Source organism: Perca fluviatilis, chromosome 20, assembly GCF_010015445.1.
Source record: "Perca fluviatilis chromosome 20, GENO_Pfluv_1.0, whole genome shotgun sequence".
NCBI classification, from domain to species: domain Eukaryota; kingdom Metazoa; phylum Chordata; class Actinopteri; order Perciformes; family Percidae; genus Perca; species Perca fluviatilis.
Genome location: NC_053131.1, coordinates 35,556,330 through 35,583,231, shown reverse-complemented (window position 1 = coordinate 35,583,231; position 26,902 = coordinate 35,556,330). Strand labels below are relative to the sequence as shown.

Below are 26,902 nucleotides of genomic sequence, written 5' to 3'. Positions count from 1 at the left end.
TGGCGGTAAAGGTCGGCTCCCTGATCCTCTCATTATGAAATTATTCTGATTATAATATTTATTAATAAGTCGACGGGAGAAGACACATTTGGTTTCTCTTTTGATGTTTCACTTTAAAGTCCAGAGCTCATTAGCATAAAGGAGGGGGGGTGGGGGGTCAGGGTCCGCTCACTAATCCCTCAGATCAGAGACTGGGGGACCTTCAGGTCACCAAAACCTCCAACAAAGTCACAAAAACATTGAAGCAACAGTGTCATGTAACTTTCTTTGAAGTATTGTGGGTTCATTTTAAATATTGTAACATCTTGTGCATGTTCTCCTGATTTGATTAGTATTATTACTATTACTACTATTATTATATATTATATATATTAGAGTATTTCTATAAACTGTGTAAACAACAGATGTCCTCTTATCTTAAAGAACAAACATTAGATGTTTAAAACTAATCCCATGTCAAAATGAGTAAATAAATAAATAAATAGTGGGCGGGGCTTCTACATGCTCTAATAGTAAAAATATTATCTCAATGAAAAAAGAGTCATTACATCACGGACCAGACTCTGTGTGGCTCGGCTAGCTCGGCTAGCGATGGATTCCACGTCAAACTAAAACTAAAATATATCGGAGGAAAATAGGGAATCATAATCGTGATCGGACGGATTTGTCTGATCTGCGGCGAGAAATGTAACATCGATAGACATCTCCAACACGAGCTGTATGTTCTGAAGAGGAGCAGCTCAGAGGCCTTTCACCTTCACACTGACTTCTCTTCTGGTAGTAACGGTTGCTGACTCCTAAACTAGGACGTTTCTATCCATGTTGAACCATTCAGCTCTGACTTCTACATGTGGGATTATTCTCTACTAGCTAATGTGGACGGGATGTTTTATCCTCCGTCTCTCACTACACCGGCTCTCTTTCCTTCCCACAATGCACCTGGAGCTCTGCTGTCTCAGTGAAGCATATAATCCTCATTATGAAGTGTGTTGACACTTGTGTTGGTTAATTATCCAATTAGGTAATTAATCCTTTATTTAAAGAGACTCAGGGGATCAGAGCAGCAGTCAAATGTTTAATATCAAGTTAATCAGGTCTGATCAACACAGCCAGCCTTCTTCATCTTCATCAGCCAGCCTTCTTCATCTTCATCACCCAAACTGAGTCTCTGGATGTTTTCACAGATCCAGGATGACAACCACAGTCTGATCTGACCACATTCATACCTAGAAGCTGCCCAGTACAACCACAGTCTGATCTGACCACATTCATACCTAGAAGCTGCCCAGTACAACCACAGTCTGATCTGATCACATTCATACCTAGAAGCTGTCCAGTACAACCACAGTCTGATCTGATCACATTCATACTGGAAGCTGCCCAGTACAACCACAGTCTGATCTGACCACATTCATACCTGGAAGCTGCCCAGTACAACCACAGTCTGATCTGACCACATTCATACATGGAAGCTGCCCAGTACAACCACAGTCTGATCTGATCACATTCATACCTGGAAGCTGTCCAGTACAACCACAGTCTGATCTGATCACATTCATACATGGAAGCTGCCCAGTACAACCACAGTCTGACCTGACCACATTCATACATGGAAGCTGCCCAGTACAACCACAGTCTGATCTGATCACATTCATACATGGAAGCTGCCCAGTACAACCACAGTCTGATCTGATCACATTCATACCTGGAAGCTGCCCAGTACCACCACAGTCTGATCTGATCACATTCATACTGGAAGCTGCCCAGAACAACCACAGTCTGATCTGACCAGCCTTGCTCAAGGGCACCTCAGTGGTGGTAATGAGGACGGGACACTTTCCCCACCCAGATTTTAGTTCGTAGGGGTGCTTGAAATCCTTGAAAATGCTTGAATTTTGGATAAAATGCTTGAAATTGTAACTGTATTTCTTGCACGGGAAATACCTATCTGACTGAATCGTTTGTTTATTAAATGGAGAAATAAAATGTTGGAGAGCCTAAAATGAAACCAGCTCGCTTGTGCATGTGTGACTGCGATCTGCCAGTCTGTTTCCATATGTGACTCCGCCCCCTGCTCAGGTCCTTGCCCCTGACCAATCGGCCATCCTAACCTTAACCACTGGAGGTCAAATGCTTAACCCCAACCAATCGAGCTGCTTCGTAGGGCGGGTCTTGGCGTGGCCATAGTGTATCGTGATATCGCTGCCGGCAGGTTGTCGTTTCAATGAATGTTGGCTGGAAGATGAAAAATACTAATTATGGATTAAACAGGGACAAACCCCACGAGTTGCCTCTTGTAAAGTCTGCAAAAAAGACATGCAGCTTTTCACACAAGTCACGTGAAGGGTCAGACACAAAATTTTCAAGTCAGCCAACTATAGTAGCCTACTGTACACATTAGCGCCTATTTGTTTACGCTAGTAATTTCTAGCTAGGAATTCGCAGACTAAGTGACTGAGAGTACTTGGTGTGATAATGTAATGTTAGTGTAACCGGGGGTGTCTTATACTGTCTAGACACTGGTTTGGCTGTAAAATAAAGACACGGGCTTCCAATGCTGGAACCTAGACGGCACTGCACGTCTCACTTTATTCAACCCTGACACAGTCAAACGTCAGAATATACAACACTTTATCCACTTATGCTTTTTCCCATCACAATAAAAGCTCTATTTTTACTGTAACTTCCTCTTAAGCCTCAACTGAGAGGTTACACAATAAAATACCTTACATTAGTATTGTATGTCCGTTAAGACACGTTCATTTGTGGAATATGCAGTGAACATAGCCAAAGTTACATCACAGTAACTGTAACGTTAAACTAACCGCAAATTAAAACCTGAAACGTTAGCCTGGTGCTTAACAACAATCGCTGATTGCTGAACAGAAATCGTGTCATACAAGTAGCCTACTGTAAGGTTGAGGATGGCCTCATGCAATATTTACACTGCTCTATTCCAGTAGACAAATGTATATGTCTTGGCAATGAAATACGTTTTTTTTTTCCAATATACATAATATAGGCTATTTATCAGGCAGGTGCCTGTGCACTATCAGAGTCTTCTGGGTTAAAATGGAATTACAGGTTGTTGTTGCACTGTCTCAGATTCAGTTCAAACCTTGTCTATATCAAGAATGTGTCCCAAAACCAAGGCCTGTAAAATATTTCTGTTCAAATCCTCTGTCCTATGTCTTCATATTTTCAGCCCTTGAAATTACTTCAGTTTTACAGCCTGAAAATCACATTATCTGGGAAGCAATATTTTGACATTAATATAATGAAAAGTATTATTCAGGTTAGAGAGAGAGACAGGTTAGAGAGAGAGAGAGACAGGCAGCCCAAACTGTGTAGGGTGGAAGACAAACGTCAATATGACTGAACCATTACAAGTTTGTACGGCATGCCCTAGATTTGGAAAAAAGTGTGAAAGGACATTAAGGGTAGCATAACCTTTGAGCAAAATCTAAGAGGGTGCACCACCTGTTGTCCTGGATTGTGACCCAGAATGAGCCAGCTGCAGGTCATTAGGCTCAGACCCCCCCCACTCAGTGCTCCTCTCCATAGCTGTCTTACTGTATGTTATGTTAGGAACCATGAAGAGAAGGTGATAATTCAGGGTTAGTGAAGTGAACCTGTCGGGTGATTTAGTTTGGGGTAATAGTTTTTACATTGACTCAGGCAGGTTAGATAGCAAGCAAAGTCTACATTTTGAGAAATAAAACTTCTGAAACTATCTGAATCTTCTGCTATTACGAAACACAATTTTGGCTGTTTATATTATTATTTCTTTTAATGTGATAAAAACACTAAATAATAATTTTGACTATTAGTATATATTTTACGGTGGTGTAAGGTGCTGGAAAAAGCTTTAAAATGGACCTTGTAAGTGCTTGAAAAGTGCTTGAATTTGATCTTGGAAAAGGTGTACGAATGCATCATTAGTTCTGCCTTCACAGACTCCATTACCCTGAATGCATCATTAGTTCTGCCTTCACAGACTCTGTTACCCTGAACGCATCGTTATTTCTGCCTTCACAGACTCCGTTACCCTGAATGCATCGTTAGTTCTGCCTTCACAGACTCTGTTACCCTGAATGCATCATTAGTTCTGCCTTCACAGACTCCGTTACCCTGAACGCATCGTTAGTTCTGCCTTCACAGACTCCATGTTACCCCGAACGCATCGTTAGTTCTGCCTTCACAGACTCCGTTACCCTGAACGCATCGTTAGTTCTGCCTTCACAGACTCCGTTACCCTGAATGCATCGTTAGTTCTGCTGATTTAAATGATCAGAAGGTAAATGTGTTTGCCTTTGTTTTTGTCCAATCAGATGGAGCTGCTGAGGCTTCAGAGAGAAAGGGGCGGAGCCATGGAGGACCGACGGCGGCTGGAGGCGGAGCTACAGCTGCTACGAGCCAATCACAGGTCAGACATTGAAAAGTTAAAATAAGTTCATTTCTATAGAACGTTTGCAAAATGATAGTTTACAAAGTGCTTTGACAGAGGACAAACAGCCCATATCTATGATAGTAGCAGTGGAACAGAAGAGAGGACAGCTTCACTGTCGAAAAAACGTGCCAAAAACGTTGAAAAATTGCAACAAACATTTGAAACACAGTCGATATAAAGAGGTAGAATACAGCGTCTGCAGCAATAGGTTCACTAAACAACAGCCTTGTCTTCGGGTCATATTTGACCAAAATTTAAAAATGTTTCTATATCAGAAATTTGGGTTTTACTTTAACCAAACTGTCCAAAATAATAACATGGATGGTTCCCTACGACGCTCTTCACAAGTAAATTAATGATAAATTTACTACTTTCATTAAATTTGGGTGTTTTATTCAATTTTGTAACATTTGAAGAAAATAAATTGATAAAAATAAAAACCTACAGATTGGCATGGTTTTATTTCAGTTAGCCTAATAGCTGGTTTGATTTGCATTGAGAGATGATCTTATGGAAAGTACCCCATGCCAATCTCTAGGTACACACACACACACACACACACACACACACACACACACACACACACACACACACACACACACACACACACACACACAAACAAAGACCAATCTGTAGGTATGGTGAAGGGTATGTGAGGATGTGGGGGGGCCAAGGGAACTTTATCAGGATGCATAGTATCCTGGATCCATGAAATAACTGGCCTTTATAATAAACATCTGCCTGCCTCTATGGGAATCTAACATAGGGGTGTACTGACTTATGCCCCCCTGTATTTTAAGGAAGAACATTTATTTATTTACGATACATTATTTATTCACAAAGATAATTGGTGTCCTTAAACATTGGATTTTTCCTATTTTTTTAATTAAGAAATTAAGATCAATTTTCAAAAGATGTTTTTTTTATTCCTCTTTTTAGTCAACTTTAGCATGGGTACATAAACGTATGAGTATAACTGTATATTGCTCATAAATGAAGTATTTATTTACAGAATGTGTTGGTATACCGTGGGTCTACGTTACTGGTTGAGGGATGACAGACAGACAGGACAGGTTTGAATCAAACTTTATTTAAAATGAACATGCAGCACAATCAACGTTAGCGCTGACGGGAGTTCGCACAGAGGCATCTTACTAAAACATTCATATCAAAGAGAAACATAATAGTAATACGTTTATTGATCATATTTTAGAGATAATACAGCGCAGAAATGTGGTTTAGACATTCCCAGAATCAACAGAATCTCCTTTCTGTGTCCTGTTTGTCGCGAGATGACACGTCACTCACACAGCCAATAAGGAGACAGAGATTACACGTCACTCACACAGCCAATAAGGAGACAGAGATGACCGCACACATCCTGTAAAGCTCCATATGCTGTATATATTATACATAGTATTATGCAGTATACCGTATTATACATAGTATTATCAGTTGTTATTGAGTTTGTGATGAAACTAGAGCCACAGACAAACACTTCTACTCAAAAAGCAATGTTAACAAATATAATTTTAGACATATGTAACATTTTTCTACTGTTTTGTGTGTATATATATATATCACAACAATTCATCCACCTGAGTAAACATTTCAAGAATTTTCAAAAAGTTATGTTAAAGTTTTCATCTTTAGGGCCAGATTATCTCTTCACACGTTGCTCTGGGACAGATTAAGGTCCTGACCCACCAACCTGATAATGGTCCTTACCCACCAACCTGATAATGGTCCTGACCCACCAACCTGATAATGGTCCTGACCCACCAACCTGATAATGGTCCTGACCCACCAACCTGATAATGGTCCTGACACACCAACCTGATAATGGTCCTGACACACCAACCTGATAATGGTCCTGACACACCGACCTGATTATTGGCAGTCTGACAGTCTGGCGAAGTCGGTGACTCAAGTCTGTTCGGTGTGTCCGTGCCGTTGTCGGCCGGATGAGCCGTCTGCCTTCATTTTGGCCGACCTGACATGCTGGGTCGGAGGGCGGGCAGTCGGACTCCATGACCAATCTGATTGGTGGAGACCTAACCCGGAAATGGCGAGCGGGATGAGTGACGAATGCCTCTCAAAATCTGATGAAAATCTCTTAAACTGACCTTTGTTGATCTGAAATTAAGACAGATTCAGCAACTGCACGGCCTATTTCTCTCTTCAAATGTTTTCAGAAACACGTTTTGGTGAACTATTTTAGTACAATATGAGATCGTATTCTGAACGAGTCGCCATTACTATAGGCTGGAGAAACCAGACCCACGTGACTCGTTCGTCCAATCAGCTGCTGGTTTACATTTTTTGGGCAACAATAGAGATTAGCGCCGCCTGCTGTTATTGAGACGTATTACGCGCAGAACATACGCTCAAGTCGGCGTCTCTTCGGTGTGTTCTGATGCACTTTCTGGACCTCGAGGAGACTGATCAGTCTGACTGGCTTTACTGCCGACGGTCGGCCGTCAGGTTGGTGTGTCAGGGGCTTTAGGATCACTAAACAGAAAGCTGAGTTTGTTCTGAACATTTTGATATGAATCTCACAGGGATCAGATATATATGGAAATACCTTAAAAGGAGAATTTAAGAAATGTGTAAAAATGGAGAAAAAGCCCTCAGAGCAACATTTTCTACAGACATCACAAAGAGAAAAACTGTTTAAAATAAAACCCAAAAAACTGTCAAATGAACAAGCAAGAAAATAACAATAGACAGTAACAATAAAAATAAAACTTAAACAACTTAAAAACAAACATTACAAGCATATAGTCATTCAATAAAGACAGATATCAGCACGATCAAATTTGCGCAATCGAGCGATATTTAAAATGTGTCATTCTGTTCATAGAACGCTCTGTACATACTATATATATATTTTATTTTGCAAAGCCAATCTAGCTGTTCAAGGTATGGCTCCAATGACATATTTTGTACGTCTTGACATGATACATATGTGTACCAAGTTTCGTGAGTCTACGTTACACGCACTGCAGGGGCTCAATTTTTTTTTATTTTGTAGGGGGCGCTAGCGAGCCATTGTTTTGTGCCTATTCCTGAAACCCTTAAAATACGTACATTTTCACCAGACTTGATGCGACCGCCAATTTTGGTGAGTTTTTGAATATGGTAAGCCCCTCAAAAGGCAATTAATTTGCCGGGAAAAAGAATAATAATTCCTTCACTTTCAATAGGGCCTTCGGCGCTCGGGCCCTAATTGTTAATTAAATTTAAAAAAATTAAATGTTTTGGTTAAAATCAACAAATAATTGTGATAATTAAGCGTGATGTCAATATTGATCAAAATAATCGTGATTATCATTTTGGCCATAATCGTGCAGCCCTAACTTCTACATATAGCCTCCACTGCTACTACTACTACTACTGCTGCTGCTGCTGCTGCTACTACTACTACTACTACTACTACTACTACTACTACTACTACTACTGCTGCTGCTGCTACTACTACTACTACTACTACTACTACTACTACTACTACTACTACTACTGCTGCTGCTACTACTACTACTACTACTACTACTACTACTACTACTGCTGCTGCTGCTACTACTACTACTACTACTACTACTGCTGCTACTACTAATACTACTACTACTTCTACCTCAGCCTCGGCTGTGGCTACTTCTACTCTTCTTACCTACTCTCTTTGTGCTGCTGCTTCTGTTTCTTCCTCTCTTTTCAGAACGATAACGCCTACCGTTGTCACTACTGCTGCTTCTGTTTCTTCCTCTCTTTTCAGAACGATAACGCCTACCGCTGTCACTACTGCTACTTCTGCTTCTTCCTCTCTTTTCAGGACGATAACTCCTACCGCTGTCTCTACTTCTGCTTCTACTTCTGCTTCTTCCTCTCTGTTTGGGACGTTGCTGTGACTGCTGTCCAGGTACAAAGTTGTTTTGAACACAAACATCTGAAACGGCTCCGTTAGACGAGCAGCTGTGGCACTCAAATCCTAAGTTTGGTGGTTTGTAACAGCGGAAAATGTTTTCGAGGCCAATCCCAGTTCCCCCGAGCTCGCTCAGTGATTCTCTCAACTCGTCTTTGGTAGGTTTTTCATGTCCACGAACACGACCACATCTCTTGTCATCACAGACTGTTGTAAACACAAAGGCCACGCGATTAGGCCAGTATGGAATGACATTATTTCTAATGTCTTTAAGGATGTTGAACTTTTTGTCGAATGGGTTTGTACACCTGCCTACACATGGGGAGAGGTAAGAGTAAATGAGCAGGCGGTTTCCCACATGATTGTTAATCAATGTTTCCATGTTTTCCTCTAACAGAACTTGAGGTTCTGCATGTATATCGCTTGCACGTGTGGCTATAACCACATTTGTCCCGACGTATGCTACGCCGCTGTTAAGCGTTCGATCCACGTTGTTCTCGTAGCGGTCATGTTGAAGGACATTAGAAAGTGTATTTCTGTCTTGGGTGTCTAGTGGGATGTTTGCAGCCAGACAGAACTGCTCCTGTATTCTGTACCTGTTGAACGAAAAACAACATCGTAAAACACACAAGCCATCTTGGTTCATCTTTCCACTGTTCCAACAATCACCACTCTGGTTTGGTTGAAATAAACCCTTAATTCACCCATTTACATGTGGAGATATGTTGGCTCTATACACGCTAAAAGTCCTGATTATTTACATGGAGTCTGGTGGAAATATGCTGGCTCTATACACGCTAAAAGTCCTGATTATTTACATGGAGTCTGGTGGAGATATGCTGGCTCTATACACGCTAAAAGTCCTGATTATTTACATGGAGTCTGGTGGAGATATGCTGGCTCTATACACGCTAAAAGTCCTGATTATTTACATGGAGTCTGGTGGAGATATGCTGGCTCTATACGGCCAAAGTCCTGATTATTTACATGGAGTCTGGTGGAGATATGCTGGCTCTATACACGCTAAAAGTCCTGATTATTTAAATGGAGTCTGGTGGAAGATATGCTGGCTCTATACACGCTAAAAGTCCTGATTATTTACATGGAGTCTGGTGGAGATATGCTGGCTCTATACACACTAAAAGTCCTGATTATTTACATGGAGTCTGGTGGAGATATGCTGGCTCTATACACGCTAAAAGTCCTGATTATTTACATGGAGTCTCGTGGAGATATGCTGGCTCTATACACGCTAAAAGTCCTGATTATTTACATGGAGTCTGGTGGAGATATGCTGGCTCTATACACGCTAAAAGTCAGGCAGTCAGACTGAAATAATTGTTAAATGACATGAAGTCACACTCACTCTCTCCTGATGGTGTCTACAATAACAGTCAGCTCATTCACGTCCCAAGAGAAACTGCTTTCTGAACACCGTCACACAGCAGTTACACAACAGTCACACAGCAGTTAATTAATCAGAGGGGCCACTAAAGTTCATTACAGACGTAATATTAGGGCTGCTCGATTATGGAAAAAAATATAATCACGATTATTTCGGTCAATATTGAAATCACGATAATTTAACACGATTACTCGTTGACTTCTAGAAAGATGTTGCAATTATTGAACTTAAAAAACTGTGGAAAAAGTGAAATAAATCAACAATAACATAAAACACATACAACTGTGAACTTTGCCTCAATACTTTTCCTATTTAAACTTTACACAAGAGAAAATAAGAGTTGAGCTAAATAATAGTTTTTCTCGATTATTGTGTTTTTGGGATCATAGTGAGCAGGAATCATACTCATGATTCAATTTTGATTAATTGCACAGCCCTACATAATAATATCATTAAACAGCATCCTGATGATCTACAGGAGTTAAAGGGTAGCTATGTTCTGTATCACCCTGGACTCTCTGTCTCCATGTCTGAGTGTCTGATGGAACAACAATGTGTGAACTTGGTCCAGTATTAAAAAAGAACCAAGCTGTAATGTAACCCTACAGGACTAATGTTCAGCAGCAGTTAGAGTCACTAAAAGTTCTGTTGTTGCTGCTGACATGATCAATCAAGATGGCTTTTGATAGTTTTATTTAGTTTTTTTTGTTCTTTGAATGAAGTGTGTTTTACGATGATAAAAGTCCTGATTAGTCTGGTGGGTTACATTGTGGCTGTTTCTTCTAGTTTAATACTGGACCAATGTCAGAGATTGTTGTTCCCATCAGTCACTTGGAGACAAAAACATGGAGACATAGAGTCCAGGTTGGAAAAAACTGAAGTTACTACATGTCTCATATAGTCTTCTCACTTACAGCTTGGTCGACATACAGCCCCAAAAAAGTAACTTAGCCATCAAATAAAAAAGGTTGAAAAAAGCGAGGAAAAAAGTTTGAAAATGTGCCAAAAAATGTTGGCAAAAGTTGCAAAAACTTCAGAAAAAGCGATAAATCTAGGTGGGCCAAAATGTATTATGAACCTAAATTGTTTTGAGGGCCGGATTTGGCCCGTGGGCCTTGAGTTTGACACGTGCTTTAAAGTGTAAAATGTAAACTGGAACAGATTGAATTAATTTGATAATATTTCAACAAACTGACAGACAATCATATAAAGGTTTAAAAGTGTCTCACCTTTGTGTTCGTCTCTTCAGTCTGCAACAGAAACAAACTGCAGTTAATAATCTGGATCCACAGATTAAAGTCATCTGTGAACAAAGTGCCGCCGCTGGTTTCTGTATTTACCTGTGTAGGTGGAGGAAGGGTCCTGGTGTCCCGATGGTCTTACGGTGGTACAGGTGGAGGAAGGGTCCTGGTGTCCCGATGGTCTTACGGTGGTACAGGTGGAGGAAGGGTCCTGGTGTCTTGAGTTTGTGCAGTTTGCAGAACTGTGGGCAGGTTTTTATAGAAAGGAGAAGAGGCTGGACAGCCCTCATCTTACCCACACGCTGTAGAAATGAGGAAGAAAGCCAAAGATGTTATCCGGGCAGTCATGACATCGCACATCTGAAGCCTCGCTGTCCTCAGGAAACAGCTGAATCATATCATACACGTTGTTGTTATAGCTTCCTCACATCATCCATATATACAGATGTGTGTTGAGAACAAGCTGTTTAAAATCCTGATCTGGAATCATAAAAAGAGTTTAAAATCAAGATTCTTAACCCTCCTGTTGTCCTTGTTTACAAAAACTTTCTGTATCACAACTATGACAAAAGAACGTTGGAAAAAGCTAAAAAAAAACGCAGGAAAAAAAGGACCAAAAACATCATCAAAAGAATACACAAAAAACATCGCCAAAGGTCACAAAATCGTCATTTAAAAAACGTCCAAAAAGTGACAAAAACATTAGATTAAAATCGACAAAACTGTCGAGAAAAGTGTAGAAAAAGAACAACAGTGGCTGGGTTGGATCAGTGGGTAGAGCAGGCGCACATATACTGAGAGGTTTCTGCCTCGACGAAGAGGTCCAGGGTTCGAGTCTGACCTGTGATGATTTCCTGCATGTCTTCCCTCTTTATCTCCCCTTTCTCACCTAGTTGTCCTGTCATAATAAAGGCAGAAAAGCCCAAAAAATAATTTAAAAAGTTGTTGAAATTTCGACCCAGAACAACACAAAGTTGCAGGTCGACGGGATGACAACACAAGGGTTAAAATCCTGATCTTGAATCATAAAACCAGATTCTTAATCTTAGTTTCGGTTGCTCTCCCAGCTCAGCTGTTTGGTCCGTTTTAGTCTCTTTAAGAACGTTTAAACATTATATTCTGAATCCTGTAAACTGACTTTAAAATCTAGATTCTGTAAGTGAATCATCTTCACTACAGAAAGACAGATAATATAGTGTCTGTAACTTTAGTTTGAAGTCTTTAACTTCCACATTGAGTGGATCAATGTAACGTGCTCTTCATTTTAATATCTTTTATCATTATCTTGTAAACCTCCACAAAGATCCTTTAATAAAAGCTCCGTTAGTCAGCTTATAATGTTCTCTCTTTCTGGATTAAATGCAGAAATCAGAGATATTTAAGAACCAGATGATATGTCTTTAAAGTCTTAAAGTAGAGAAGAGAACAAAGTGATCAGAGAGAGTTGAAATGTTGAACAGAGATCAGATAGAGAGTTGTGCTGCGTCCATGACTCTCCCTCTTCTCTCTGACAACAGCTGCTGCTGTTTAAAGGGGATCAAAGTCTGGGACCACTCGCACAAAACACCTTTACTTTCTCCTCAAGTTTGACACCTAAGGCTTCATTTCTCCTTAGCTGAGGGACTTAAGGCTCTGACCACCAACCTGACAACTGATCAGTCTCCCCAAGGTCCAAAAAGTTCCTCAGAACACACCGAAGAGACGCTGACTTTAGAGTACATTCTGCGCATGCACAAGACGTAATACGTCTCCATAACCGCAGGCGGTACTAATCTGTATTGTCGCCCAAAAAAAGAAAACTGGCAGCTGATTGGACGGACGCGTCATAATGGTGTCTCGTTCAGAATACAATCTTGTATTTCACTAAAATAGTTCACCGAAACGTGTTTCTGAAAACATGTGAAGAGAGGAATAGGCCGTGCAGTTGCTGAATCTGTTTTCATTTCAGATCAAAAAAGGTCAGTTTAGAAGATCTTCCTCAGATTTTGAGAGGCGTTTGTCACACAGGTGATGAAAGTCTGGGGAACTGTCGCACAAAACACCTTTAGTTTTCTCCTAAAGTTTGACACCTGAGGCTTCATTTCTCCTTAGCTGAAGGACTTACACTTTAAGACAGACATGTCTACAGTCTGTCCTGTGGGCCAATCACGGCCTGCAGCCTTGGTTTGGGAAAGACAAGAGCAAGAGTCATATGTTGTAAGCTTAAATGTGAAAGTTTATCTCTCTTCAAAATGCAACCTAGGGTCTTTTCGTGAATGCACCCAAGTCAAACTTTAGTTTAAAAGCATAATTAGGACGGAAACCCCACTTTAAGATTGACCGTATTGTCTTTTTCGGTCAAATGGCCTTTTGAATGGGAGAGCTACCGACACTACTATGATAGCATCAAAATCACTATTTTTAAACCACTAAGAAGGCTCGACGCAACATCAAGTATCACCAGGGGCTCTACACATGAACTCAGCACTGACAACACAGAGTTTACTAAAAAGAAAGGTTTTAACATCTTACTGTAGCTGTTGGTGTTTACGCTATCCTTGTCAGTCAAAAAGAGACGAACTCTGAATGTGAATGAACGAACTCTGTAGGAGGAAATATCATTCTTATATGAGGCTCCTTTTTCACCTACAAGGTCAATATTGTTTTACACTAACGACAAAACAACCAATAATCTGTGTATTTATATGGAACTAAGCTTTAGGAGCTTTCCATCTTTACTCTCCTCCCTGTTACGTTGCATTCAGAGTAAAAAGACCCTAGGTTGCATTTTGGCGAGTTACGCTTTAACAATCTTTGCATCACACTTAATAAGTCATGTTTTTTTAAGATTTAATCAACTTCACGTTTAAGGTCATCTGACTAAAGATGTAAACATCAGGCAGAAAAGGTTTTTAGATTTGTTGACGCCTGAGTGGCGGTGATTTGGTAACATGATCATAGTATTTGTGACAATGATAGGTCAGTGCACCTGTATGTAACTTTTATGTCAGAAGGGACCGTTGGCCCCCGGGAGTCTTCACATTATCAAATCTGGAGGTCTTTAAAACAAGTTTGGACACCTCTGCTCTAAGAAATAAATCCATAAAATAACAGACAAAGTTCTGGCATTTGACCTGGACTTTACCCTGTAATTAAAAACATAAATGATGTCTGTAGCTACAGTTAAAATACAGAACATTTTAAATTCTCTCATACAAAGCTGCTCAGTTAGTGAACTTCTGAAAACCTTCGAAAAAAGCAACACAAAAGCAGACGTAGCAGAAGATATAAAAGGGGGGAACGCCAGAACAGGGGGAATGAGAGGGGGACACACCAGAGCAGGGGGAATGAGAGGGGGAAATGCCAGAGCAGGGGGAATGAGAGGGGGAAACGCCACAGCAGGGGGAATGAAAGGGGGAAATGCCCCCAAAGCAGGGGAAATGAGAGGGGGAAACACCAGAGCAGGGGGAATGAGAGGGTGAAATGCCCCCAGAGCAGGGGGAATGAGAGGGGGAAACACCAGAGCAGGATGAAGTGAGGGAAACACCAGAGCAGGGGTAATGAGAGGGGGAAACGCATGAGCAGAGCAGGGAATGAGAGGGGGAAACACCAGAGCAGGGGTAATGAGAGGGGAAACCCAGGAGCAGAGGGAATGAGAGGGGGAACACACCAGAGCAGGGGGAATGAGGGAGAGCACGGAGAGCAGGGGGAATGAGAGGGGAACACCAGAGCAGGGTGAATGAGGAGGGGAAACACCAGAGCAGGGGGAATGAGAGGGGGAAACACCAGAGCAGGGGGAATGAGAGGGGAAACACCAGAGCAGGGGGAATGAGAGGGGAAACACCAGAGTAGGGGGAATGAGAGGGGAACACCAGAGTAGGGGGAATGAGAGGGGGAACACACCAGAGTAGAGGGGGAATGAGAGGGGGAAACGCCAGAGCGGGGTAATGAGGAGGAAACGGCATGAGCAGAGGGAATGAGGGGGGGAACACCAGAGCAGGGGTAATGAGAGGGGGAAACGCCAGAGCAGAGGGAATGAGAGGGGAAACACCAGAGCAGGGGGAATGAGAGGGGGAACACCAGAGTAGGTGAATGAGGGAGGGAAACACCAGAGCAGGGGAATGAGAGGAAACACCAGAGCAGGGGGAATGAGGAGGGGAACACCAGAGTAGGGGAATGAGGAGGGGAAACACGGAGCAGAGAGGGAATGAGGAGGAAACACCAGAGCAGGGGGAATGAGAGGGGAAACACCAGAGCAGGGGGAATGAGAGGGGGGAACACCAGAGCAGGGGAATGAGAGGGGGGAACACCAGAGTAGGGGAATGAGAGGGGGGAACACCAGAGTAGGGGGAATGAGAGGGGGGAACACCAGAACATTAACTATTAATGCACCATTTCTAAGTGCTGTTATTATAACGTGTTAGTCTGCACGGCGGCTGATCTAAAGAGGAAGTAGAGTGACTCAGCGTCTCAGAAATTCATGATCAACGTGTCCAAATCTTCAGATCATGACATCAGCAGGTTGTTCTGCTCTCAGCTCTCGGTGTGATGTCACAGCGAGCTGGGTTTCTATGACGGGTCATCTGCTACATGTAGCTACATGCTAACGCCAGGGAAAGATGTAGTCTTGGCTTTAAATGTTTGTTCTGGATTAAATGCAGGAATCAGAGATATTTAAGAACCAGATGATATGTCTTTAAAGTCTTAAAGTAGAGAAGAGAACAAAGTGATCAGAGAGTTAAATGTTGAACAGAGGTCAGATTCAGACTTCTGCCCAACCCCTAGGGGGACAGGTACCACCTGCAGTCCTCCAGAGGACCCCTAGGGGGACACGTACCTCCTGCAGTCCTCCAGAGTACCCCTAGGGGGACACATACCCCCATTTGAGAACCACTGCTTAAGATGGATGCTTAGCTCTGTTCTACAACACGTAACGTTAGAAAAGAGAAGATTTAACAGACAGAAAAACAAGCTGAATGAAATGAACAGGTGATGGGGTAACAAGACAATAACACAAGACGGCAATATATACGTATATTGCTCATGTAAAAGTATTTGTCTAGAATGTGTCGGGTCTACGCTACTGGTTGAGGGATGACAGACAGACAGACAGGTTTGAATTAAGCTTTATTTAAAATGAACATGCACCACAATCAACGGAAGTTCACACAGAAGCATCTAACTAAAACATTAATAATAAACATAAATATAACAGTAATAAGTTTATTGATCATACTTTAGAGATAATACAGCGCAGAAATGTGGTTTAGATATTCCCAGAATCAACAGAATCTCCTTTCTGTTTCCTGTTTGTCGTGAGATGACGCCTCACTCTCACGGCCAATAAGGGGACAGAGATGACGCATCACTCTCACGGCCAATAAGGAGACAAAGATGACGCGTCACTCTCACGGCCAATCAGGAGACAGAGATGACGCGTCACTCTCACGGCCAATAAGGAGATAGAGATGACACGTCACTCTCACGGCCAATCAGGAGACAGAGATGACGCGTCACTCTCACGGCCAATCAGGAGACAGAGATGACGCGTCACTCTCACGGCCAATCAGGAGACAGAGATGACGCGTCACTCTCATGGCCAATAAGGAGACAGAGATGACGCGTCACTCTCATGGCCAATAAGGAGACAGAGATGACGCGTCACTCTCACGGCCAATCAGTAGACAGAGATGACGCGTCACTCTCATGGCCAATAAGGAGACAGAGATGACGCGTCACTCTCACGGCCAATCAGGAGACAGAGATGACAGCACACATCCTGTACACAGCCATATGCAGTTTATATTATACATGGTATCATGCAGTATATATATTCTACATAGTATTATGCAGTATATATATTATACATAGTATTATGTAGTATATATATTATACATAGTAGTATCAGCAGTTATTGAGTATGTGATGAAACTAGAGCCACAGACATACACTTCTACTCAAATTATTTTTGATTAGATTAATTTTTGATTTGACAGACAACATAATCCAAAGGATAGCATGTTAAAGTGTGAACACTTATTTCCAACATGGTCCTTGGTGTTAGAACATGTAACACATGACAAATAACATATAATACAGATCATCCAAGGTTCAAAAGCATTCTAAAATCAGAAATATCACAGATCACATCCAATAATCAGTCTACTCTAATTAAAAAGATTGGTTACTGTAGTCCATAAAAAAGCCTTAACCTGATGTCTAAAAGCCCCTCTGGTAGTTACAGTGTTGAGGGAAAGCAGCAGATTATTCCACAGTGTTATACCTGTATAGAAAAAAGCACTTCTAGCTGCATTGTTGACTCTGCTCCACTCTAACATACTGGCAGCAGTCCTACCCTTTTAAAAGCATCTCTACCAATATGAGTCCGGTGCATTTAACAGGTAGTGGATATCATTATTTTGCATCACTTGCAGTCTGTTTTTAAGTTTAACTGATAATCCACAGTACCAGGCAGAACATGCATAATCAAAATGACATTGAATCAGTGATGCAACCAGTAATTAGAAAAATCTAGATGCCTTGTCCTGCGATACAGGAAAAAGCAATGTTAAAAAATATAATTTTAGACATATTTAACATTTTTTTACTGTTTTATCTATATATAATGTATATCACTACTTTTCAGAGCCTAAGGAACTCATAGTAAACTCATTTAAGCGCATTTAAGAATTTTCAAAAGGTGATCTTAAAGGGGTGATAGAATGATTATATAGGGTATTTTACACTGTTCCTTAAGGTCTCCTAATGGGGTATGTAACATTGGTTGGGCTGAAAACTGCCCGAATGCTATTTTATTAGGCTCTTAACTACCCTGTGAATATGGCTCTATTTGGAACAAGAGCTTTTCTTCCAAATATGGTATGCTCATGAATATTCAGAATGAGCTACGTGCTGATTGGTTTGAGCAAACTACATAGAAACACATGGGAGACTCGACAGCAGGTCTCACTGCAAAGTTATACATTGTTTGTCGGGCTATTACGTTATTAAAATTCACTTCTGAGACTTTTTTAGGCGAGAAATCAACTATATAAAGCTCAAATATGGGACGTTTTACGAAAATTGATGGCTTATTGCAAATTTGGTAAGACTGTGTGTCGGAGTTCAGCTGCCGGTGCTGCCTGTGTTGCTGCCTCACTGCCCGGCCTGCCTTCCTCCACAGACCCCGGCCTGCAGCTCCCCTCTTCCTGCTAGCTAAATGGCCCGTGTGTGAGAGTGATAGCGGTCAGCGAGCTTGTTACACCAGCAATCTCTTACAACAGTTCCAGTTAATCTAGGCTGGCTGTCAGCTGCCGGGCAAACTAGAGTAGCTATATTTACAGTTTGAATTTTTCCCCCACTTATACAACATATCTCTAAAGGTCTTAAAGCTAACAACGGTGTCCGATTTCAAGTTAATGAATTTTTGTGAAGATTAGGGGTTTCGTTATCTATGACTGTCCCTTCATGCTAGCTATGTGTAGCTACAAATAACGGATAGTTAGCTTCATTTTCGGCATAAATAAAGTATATTTACAGTTTGAATTTCATCACGCCACTTATACAACATCAACCTAAATGTCTTATAAAGCTAACAACGGTGTCCGATTTCAAGTTAATGAATTTTTGTGAACAGTGGGGGTTTCGTTAGCTATGACTGTCCCTTCAATCCTAGCTATGTGTAGCTAGCTACAAATCACGGATAGTTAGCTTCATTTTCAGCGTAATTTGTTTATATTTACAGTTTGAATTTCGTCACGCCACTTATACAACATCTCCTTAAATGTCTTATAAAGCTAACAACGGTGTCCGATTTCAAGTTAATGAATTTTTGTGAACAGTGGGGGTTTCGTTAGTTATGACTGTCCCTTCAATCCTAGCTATGTGTGGCTAGCTAGCTACAAATCACGGATAGTTAGCTTCATTTTCTGCAAAATTTGTGTATATTTACAGTTTGAATTTCGTCACGCCACTTATACAACATCTCCCTAAAGGTCTTATAAAGCTAACAACGGTGTCCGATTTCAAGTTAATGAATATTTGTGAATTTCAGAGGAATTCTAAGAAGAGCTAGCTCTCATTGATAGAGCTACATCCAGCCGCAGGCTCTATCAATGAGACTCAGGGACAAGCGGCGTTTATTTCCCCAATCGTTTGTTTAAATAACTCAACACATTATAATTACACACATTGAAAGATTAACTGGAACCTGTGGTAACAGATTGCTGGTGCAACAAGCTCGCTGACCGTGCTCTCACTCACACACACCGGGCATTTAGCTAGCAGGAAGAGGGGAGCTGCAGGCCCTGGAGCTCTGTCAGAGCACCGGCGTTTAGTAGTCCATTATCCAAAAACCGGTGACTTTGCACGGGTATGGAGTGCTGTGGGCAGCCAGTCGTGACGGAGCTCCAAGTACCTTGTAGCAGGCCGGGGTGTGTGAAGGAAGGCAGGTCGGGCGGCGAGGCAGCAACACAGGCAGCACCGGCGCTGAATTCCGACACACAGTCGGACAAAATTTGCAATTAGCCATACATTTTCGTAAAACGTCCCATAGCCTATGTAAATGTTGGGGCGTGACCGTTCTCTTAATACACCCATGGGCGTGACAAAGGTTCCGATTTTTGGGAGGTTGACGTCAACTTCCAGCTTTGTTGGGATTCGCCCGTTTTCAGCAGCAGTTTCAAAATATGAGATTTTCATAGTAAAGGTGTGTCAATGGGACTTTTGAGCTTCTATGTATGTCCTATAGTTATTCAACTATGACAGGGTAAAATCGGTTTTGCATTCTATCACCCCTTTAAAGTGTTCATCTTTAGGGCGAGATGATCTCTTCACACATGGCTCTGGGACAGATTAGGATTACTACACAGAAAGATGAGTTTGTTCTGAACATTTTGATATGACTCACACAGGGATCAGATATATATGGAAATACCTTAAAAGGAGAATTTAAGAAATGTGTAAAAATCAAGAAAAAGCCCTCAGAGCAACATCTTCTACAGACAAAGTCACTAAGTTATTCAAAAGACAAAAACTATTTAAAATAAGACCGTGAAAAACTGTCAAGGAACAAGTGAGAAAAGTAACAATGGAAATAAAACTTTAAAAACTTCAAAACAAACATTACAAGCATATAGTCATTCAATAAAGACAGATATCAGCATATCAGCAGAAACCTCTGACATTAAGGCAAATATTTGTTGTATTTACAATTATTCTGAAATCTTATGTTTAAATATTCAAATGAGGCATTATCTAACGCTAACTTTTCGGTGAATTTAGAAGAAATCTACAGATAGACACAATCAGAGTGTAGAAAAATAAATGTTTTCTTTCCACCAGTCTGAAAGAAAACCCAAATGTATAAATTAAGATTTTCACACATTTATTTTACTACACTTTGGCCGTTTACACTTTGACGCAGAGGGTCTCGGCCCAAAGCGCCAAAGAGGGAACCCAGAGCATCAAAATTCTCTCTAGATAGGTTAAATCTCTCTAGGTAGATTAACTCTCTCTATGTAGCTTAAATCTCTCTAGGTAGATTAAATCTCTCTAGATAGGTTAAATCTCTCTAGGTAGATTCAATCTCTATAGATAGGTTACATCTCTATAGATAGGTTAAATCTCTCTAGATAGATTAAATCTCTCTAGATAGGTTACATCTCTATAGATAGATTAAATCTCTATAGATAGGTTAAATCTCTCTAGATAGGTTAAATCTCTCTATCTCTCTAGATAGGTTAAATCTCTCTATCTCTCTAGATAGGTTAAATCTCTCTATCTCTCTAGATAGGTTAAATCTCTCTAGGTAGGTTTACACTGGAATGAGAGTGACAAAAGGTCCCGGCGGACCACGTTGTGGACCCAAAGGGGGAACCCAGAGTTAAATCTCTCTGTGGGTGGGATTACTCTAGATGGGATTACTCTAGGTGGGATTACATGGGAATGAGTTGAAAGCATCAGTCTGAGAAGCTAAAGGATGTAGCTAACGCCAAATATACCTGACCAAGATACTACTACTACTAACGCCAAAGATACCTGACCAAAATACTACTACTACTACTACTAACGCCAAAGATACCTGACCAAGATACTACTACTACTAACGCCAAAGATACCTGACCAAGATACTACTACTACTAACGCCAAAGATACCTGACCAAGAGTGGGTTTCTGACGCGCTGGGAGTGAGAATGAGTTGACTTCTACATATAGCCTCTGCTTCTACTTCTACTTCTACTTCTACTACTACTACTACTACTACTACTACTACTTCTACCTCGGCCTGGCTTGCGGCTGCTTCTACTCTTCTTGCCTACTCTCTTTGGGCTTCTTCCTCTGCTGCCGCTTCTACTTCTGCTTCTTCCTCTCTGTTCAGGCTGATTTCTCCTTCCGATGTCTCTACTTCTGCTTCTGCTTCTTCCTCTCTGTTTGGGCCGTTGCTGTAACTGCTGTCCAGGTACAAAGTTGTTTTGAACACAAACATCTGAAACGGCTCCGTTAGACGAGCAGCTGTGGCAATCAAATCCTAAGTTTGGTGGTTTGTAACAGCGGAAAATGTTTTTGAGGCCGATCCCAGTTCCCCCAAGCCTTATCAGTGATTCTCTCAACTCCTCTTCGGTAGGTTTATCATTTCCACAAACACGACCACATCTCTTTATATAATAGACTGTATCAAACACAAAGGCCACGCGATCAGGCCAGTTTGGAATGACATTATCTCTAATTTCTGTAAGGATGTTCAACTTGTCCCGTCGGTTTGTACACTTGCCTACACATGGGGAGTATTTAGTGTAGATGAGCAGGAAGTTTCCCTCACTATTTGGGATCAAGTCTTCCAAGTTATCGTCTAACAGAACTTGATATTCTGCATGTAGTTTATTGCGTTCATCTAGTTGATCAGGTTTGGCTATAACCAAATTTGTGCCTTTGTACACCTTGTCATCTTCAAGCGCTTCATTCACGCCCTTGTTGCTGTCATGTTGAAGGAGATTAGTCAGTAGTGTGTTTGTGTCTTGGTTCAGTGGGATGTTTGCAGCAAGACAGTACTGGTTTTGTATTCTATACCTGTCGAACGAAAAAACAACATCGTAAAACACACTTCATTCAAAGTGGACAGAAACTAAATAAAATTATCGAAAGCCGTCTTGGTTCATCTTTCCACTGTTCCAACAATCACCACTCTGGTTTGGTTGAAATAAACCCTTAATTCACCCATTTACATGTGGAGATATGCTGGCTCTATACACGCTAAAAGTCCTGATTATTTACATGGAGTCTGGTGGAGATATGCTGGCTCTATACACGCTAAAAGTCCTGATTATTTACATGGAGTCTGGTGGAGATATGCTGGCTCTATACTCGCTAAATGTCCTGATTATTTACATGGAGTCTGGTGGAGATATGCTGGCTCTATACTACTTTTTTTTTTTTTTTTTATGTTTATAGATATTAGGTTTTTTTTGTTTTTAAGTAGTTTTTTTTTTTAATGGGGTTTGGTGTAGTTTGAAAAATTTTAAGAGTTTGTGGAAAAATGCTAAAACGTTTGGGGTGTGTAGTTTGGTGATGGTGATTTCAGGGCTGTTTCAAGTTAAACTAAAAGGATCTTACTGTTTAACTAAAAGGTCTATCTCTGTAGGGATCCATCCCATAATGTTGTCAGACACTTAGAATAATAATCTAGTATATACTAATATAATAGTCTGTCAGTCCAAATAGTTAGCTAATAAGGGTGTCACGATTTCCATTTTAAATCGAAATCGACTGAAATTAAGTCACAATCTCGAATTTTGAATGAAAAAATGGAATCGTCGATACTGCCCCGCCCCTGTGTCACGTCTGGTCGCCTTATCAAGTGGAAAAAACACACGTGTTGAAGTGCTACAAGTCCGTCAACCTCCTGTAACCTAGCTACAGCCAGTCAGAAGTTACCATGGCAACTGCAGATGCAGGAGACCCATCGACAGAACTAGAGCCCCCTCCTCTTTCACTGAAGTCGCCAATGTGGAAGTATTTTGGATTTCCAGGGAATTATGTTGACAACATTTGTGTTGTCGACTAAAAAGCCACAGTTTGGAAGCTCTGCTATGTGCGTGTATCATACTCTGTGTTTACCATTGAATGTTAGCCTAGCAGCTAGCAGAGATTCCTTCTGTTTATAGCCTTATTCCAACAAAACCGCACGGTTGAGTTTCAGCCTGCATGCAGGTTTTGTAGCCTAAACAGAGCAGCTGATATTGGTTATATCAGAGTGAGCTACAAGTTAGCGGACTGCCCGAGTCACCCTCTCTGCTCTCTGTCTGCTTAGCTGCTGTGCTGGCTCCATGGTGTTTTAGACCCCAACTAAGCCTTCAAAGAAGCGCTGTCTTCAACCATAACTGTCGGTACATGATCCGTGCTGCCTGCACGATCCGTTCTGTGCATGTGCAAGACGTTAAGCGCATGCGCAGATGAAAATCCTGCTGAAAATAATTGTTAAATAACATGCAGTCACACGTCCACTCACTTTGTCGTGATGGTGTCTACAACACGAGTCAGCCAGTTCACGTTCACATCAGCCAAACTGCTTCTAGCCGACAGCAGGACCACCAGCGTCATCCAGGACACACGGTTCATCTGAACACAACAGGAACACAACCGTTACACAACAACCGTCACACAACACACAACAGGTACACAACAGTTAATTAATCCAAGGGGCCACTAGAGTTCGATTAAGGAAACAAATATAATCACGATTGTTTCGGTCAATATTGAAATCCCCAGAGGTGGAAAGTAACAAAATACATTTACTCACGTTACTGTATTAAGTAGTTTTGTTGTGTATTTTGTATTTTGCAAGTAGTTTTTAAAAACGGTATTTTAAAATGTACTTACGTTTTGAGTGAAGGATTGTATTTCGCTACATTACAAATCCCATCCGTTACTGAGTAAAAAAAAAAACTATGTTCTATGGTTAGTCTATGGTCTGGCTCTGCACCAGACCACTTTTTTTGTGCGAACGTATGCAGCTTCTTCTCTTGTTGCAAGTCGCAATTAAAAAGAAGGTATACAGTTTATTATTAATTAGGTATTGGTATCGGGTATCGACAGATACACAAAAGCCCTGGCATCGGTATCGGGACTGAAAAAGTCTGATCGTTGCATCCCTACTTTGCCTTCAATTCACAACCGTGCCATCCAATAATAAGTGAGGAATCACGCTATTTATACGCCCAAAGTGTGCATAGTTCTGCAGACTAGTAGTAGTAGGACTACCCCACACAATGGTGTATTTCCTTTTGTATTCCTCAGATTTGAGATGAAACCATTTCTTCTTTAATTCATCAGTTCAGCGGCCTTCTCCGGATACAGTGTTCACTGCATGAGTAATTGCTGCGTTGTATCCACTGCTGATGCTACCAGAAGTGTCAAGTAATGAAGTACAAATACTTTACCTTATTTAAATAGTAATTTTGGGTATCTATACTTTACTGGAGTAATTATTTTACAGCAGACTTTTTACTTCTACTCCTTACATTTTAAAAATAGCCTCGTTAATCCTATTTCAGTTCGGCTTGTTTTCATTCCGGCTTGGCATCGTTCAAAAAAACACACAAAAAAAACCTATCCAGATAAATCGCACCATCCGGTGAGAGTGGGGGGGGGGGGGTTGATGTGGACTATAGGCCCTTACATTACTTTTACTTTTATACTTTAAGTAGTTTTTAAACCAGTACTTTTACACTTTTACTTGAGTAAAAAGCTTGAGTTGATACTTCAACTTCTACAGAAGTCTTTTTATACCCTAGTATCTATACTTCTACTTGAGTAATGGATGTGAATACTTTTGACACCTCTGCATACTACTAAATATGATGTCTCATATTTCGCTAACTTCTTGCAGCACTGCCTCCACTTCCGACTTACTAAAGTTTTTCTTTCTTTTGGAGTCGAGGCCTCCACAGTCTTTTGGACATTTCTCTAAGTGTGCACACGATACGGCCATCTCATGCCCTTTTATGTGAATTAACGGAGCGTTTACCTGTATATGCTAAATAGGAACAACTGGCTTTCCATTTACGAAGACATTCATCATTCTAAGAACACACCTGCAAAATATTCTGCTGTTTAAGAACACGTCATGAATCAGATGTAGACCTTTTCTTAGGAACTTTCTTAAGAAAAAATTTAAGAGAAAACTTAGGAAGATATTGGTGAATGAGGCCCATAGAGAGCAGGATGGAAAAACTGAAGATACCCTTTAAAGTGTAAAATGTAAACTGGAACAGATTGAATTAATTTGATAATCTTCCAACAAACTGACAGACAATCATATAAATGTTTAAAAGTGTCTCACCTTTGTGTTCGTCTCTTCAGTCTGCAACAGAAACAAACTGCAGTTAATAATCTGCTTCCACAGATTAAAGTCATCTGTGAACAAAGTGCCGCCGCTGGTTTCTATATTTACCTGTGCAGGTGCAGGAAGGGTCCTGGGGTCCCGATGGTCTTACGGTGGTCTCTATATTTGCCTGTGCAGGTGGAGGAAGGGTGCTGGTGTCTTGAGTTTGTGCAGTTTTTATAGAAAGGAGAAGAGGCTGGACAGCCCTCATGTTACCCACACGCTGTAGAAATGAGGAAGAAAGCCAAAGATCTGAAGCCTCGTTGTCCTCTGGAAACAGCTGAATCATATCATACATGTTGTTGTTCTGGCTTCATCCATAATGCTTGCACAAGTTTATGAACCCATGCTAAAGTTGAATAAAAAGAGGAATAAAAACCGTCTTTTGGAGATTGATTTTAATGCCTTAATTAAAAAACATTAGGAAAAATCCAACCTTTAAGGACTCAAATTTTCTTTGTGAATAAATAATGTATCGTCAATAAATAAATGTTCTTCCTTGAAATACAGGGGGCATAAAGTTGTGTTCAGAATAATAGCAGTGTGTTTAAAAAAGTGAATAATGCTCAAAATCCTTAGAATAGCTTTTAATTCCATAATATTAATGCATTGGAAACACTGCACATTCAATTCTAAATCAAAACATGACCAAAATTGATAAAGTTTGTGTTAAACCTTTACAGAAAGTGAAGAAAAAGGAATATTAGGCCTTTCAAAAAAATATTAGTATTTGCATTTGTCTTTACAAACTCAAACATTTACTGTATAAACTGAAAAATGTCTCAAGGGTTACTTTACTTTGAATCACTGCACTAATATTTATAATTCAGTGCATGGAGATTGTCTGACAAAGTGTCTGTGGACCCTAGACCCAAAAAGAACAATTTTGCTCTCATCAGTCCACAGAATTCTCCTTTGGCCAGTCAATGTGTCCTTTGGCAAATTTCAACCTATTCAGTACATGTCTTTTTTTCACCAATGGGACATAATAATAATAATAAATTGAATTTATATAGCGCTTTTCACAAACTCAAAGTGGCTTTATAGGGTATAGATAATAAAGACAAAGACTAACAAATAAAACAAAACAAGATTCAGAGGTGCGGATCTCTTGGGGGAGGGAGTTCCAGGGCTTGGGAGCTGCCCTGGAGAAGGCTCTGTCCCCAAAACTGCAGAGGTTGGATTTTTGGATGCAGAGGAGACCGGCTGAGGTGGATCTGAGGGACCGTGAGAGTTTGTATGGGGAGAGGAGACCAGCTGAGGTGGATCTGAGGGACCATGAGGGTTGGTAGGGGGAGAGGAGACCAGCTGAGGTGGATCTGAGGGACCGTGAGGGTTGGTACGGGGAGAGGAGGTCAGTGAGGTATGAGGGGGCCAGATGGTGGAGGGCTTTGTAGGTGGGGACCAGGATTTTGTAGGTGATCCGGTGGGAGATAGGAAGCCAATGGAGTTGTTTTAGGACTGGAGTGATGTGGTGCCAGGATTTGGAGCAGGTGATGAGTCTGGCGGCTGAGTTCTAACTAAGCTG

At 41.0% G+C, this 26,902-nt stretch overlaps 2 protein-coding genes across 2 annotated transcripts in view; one reads left to right on the top strand and one right to left on the bottom strand.

The window, feature by feature from the left end:
• The window catches only part of mipol1 (mirror-image polydactyly 1), a gene marked incomplete at its 5' end in the record, with an annotated part of 76,472 nt that overhangs the window by 32,021 nt on the left and 17,549 nt on the right, over positions 1-26,902 (top strand). The window contains 1 exon segment of the mRNA XM_039784969.1: positions 4,332-4,426. Within this exon segment, the coding sequence (XP_039640903.1) occupies positions 4,332-4,426 (95 nt within the window).
• On the bottom strand, positions 8,011-25,733 carry LOC120548638. Its single transcript, XM_039784980.1, has 5 exons — positions 25,444-25,733; positions 25,333-25,353; positions 23,565-23,609; positions 9,736-9,797; positions 8,011-8,965 (listed from the first exon to the last, which is right to left on the bottom strand). Exons 3-5 carry the CDS (start codon positions 23,607-23,609, stop codon positions 8,086-8,088), a joined length of 987 nt encoding a protein of 328 aa, XP_039640914.1. The 5' UTR covers positions 25,333-25,353; positions 25,444-25,733; the 3' UTR covers positions 8,011-8,085.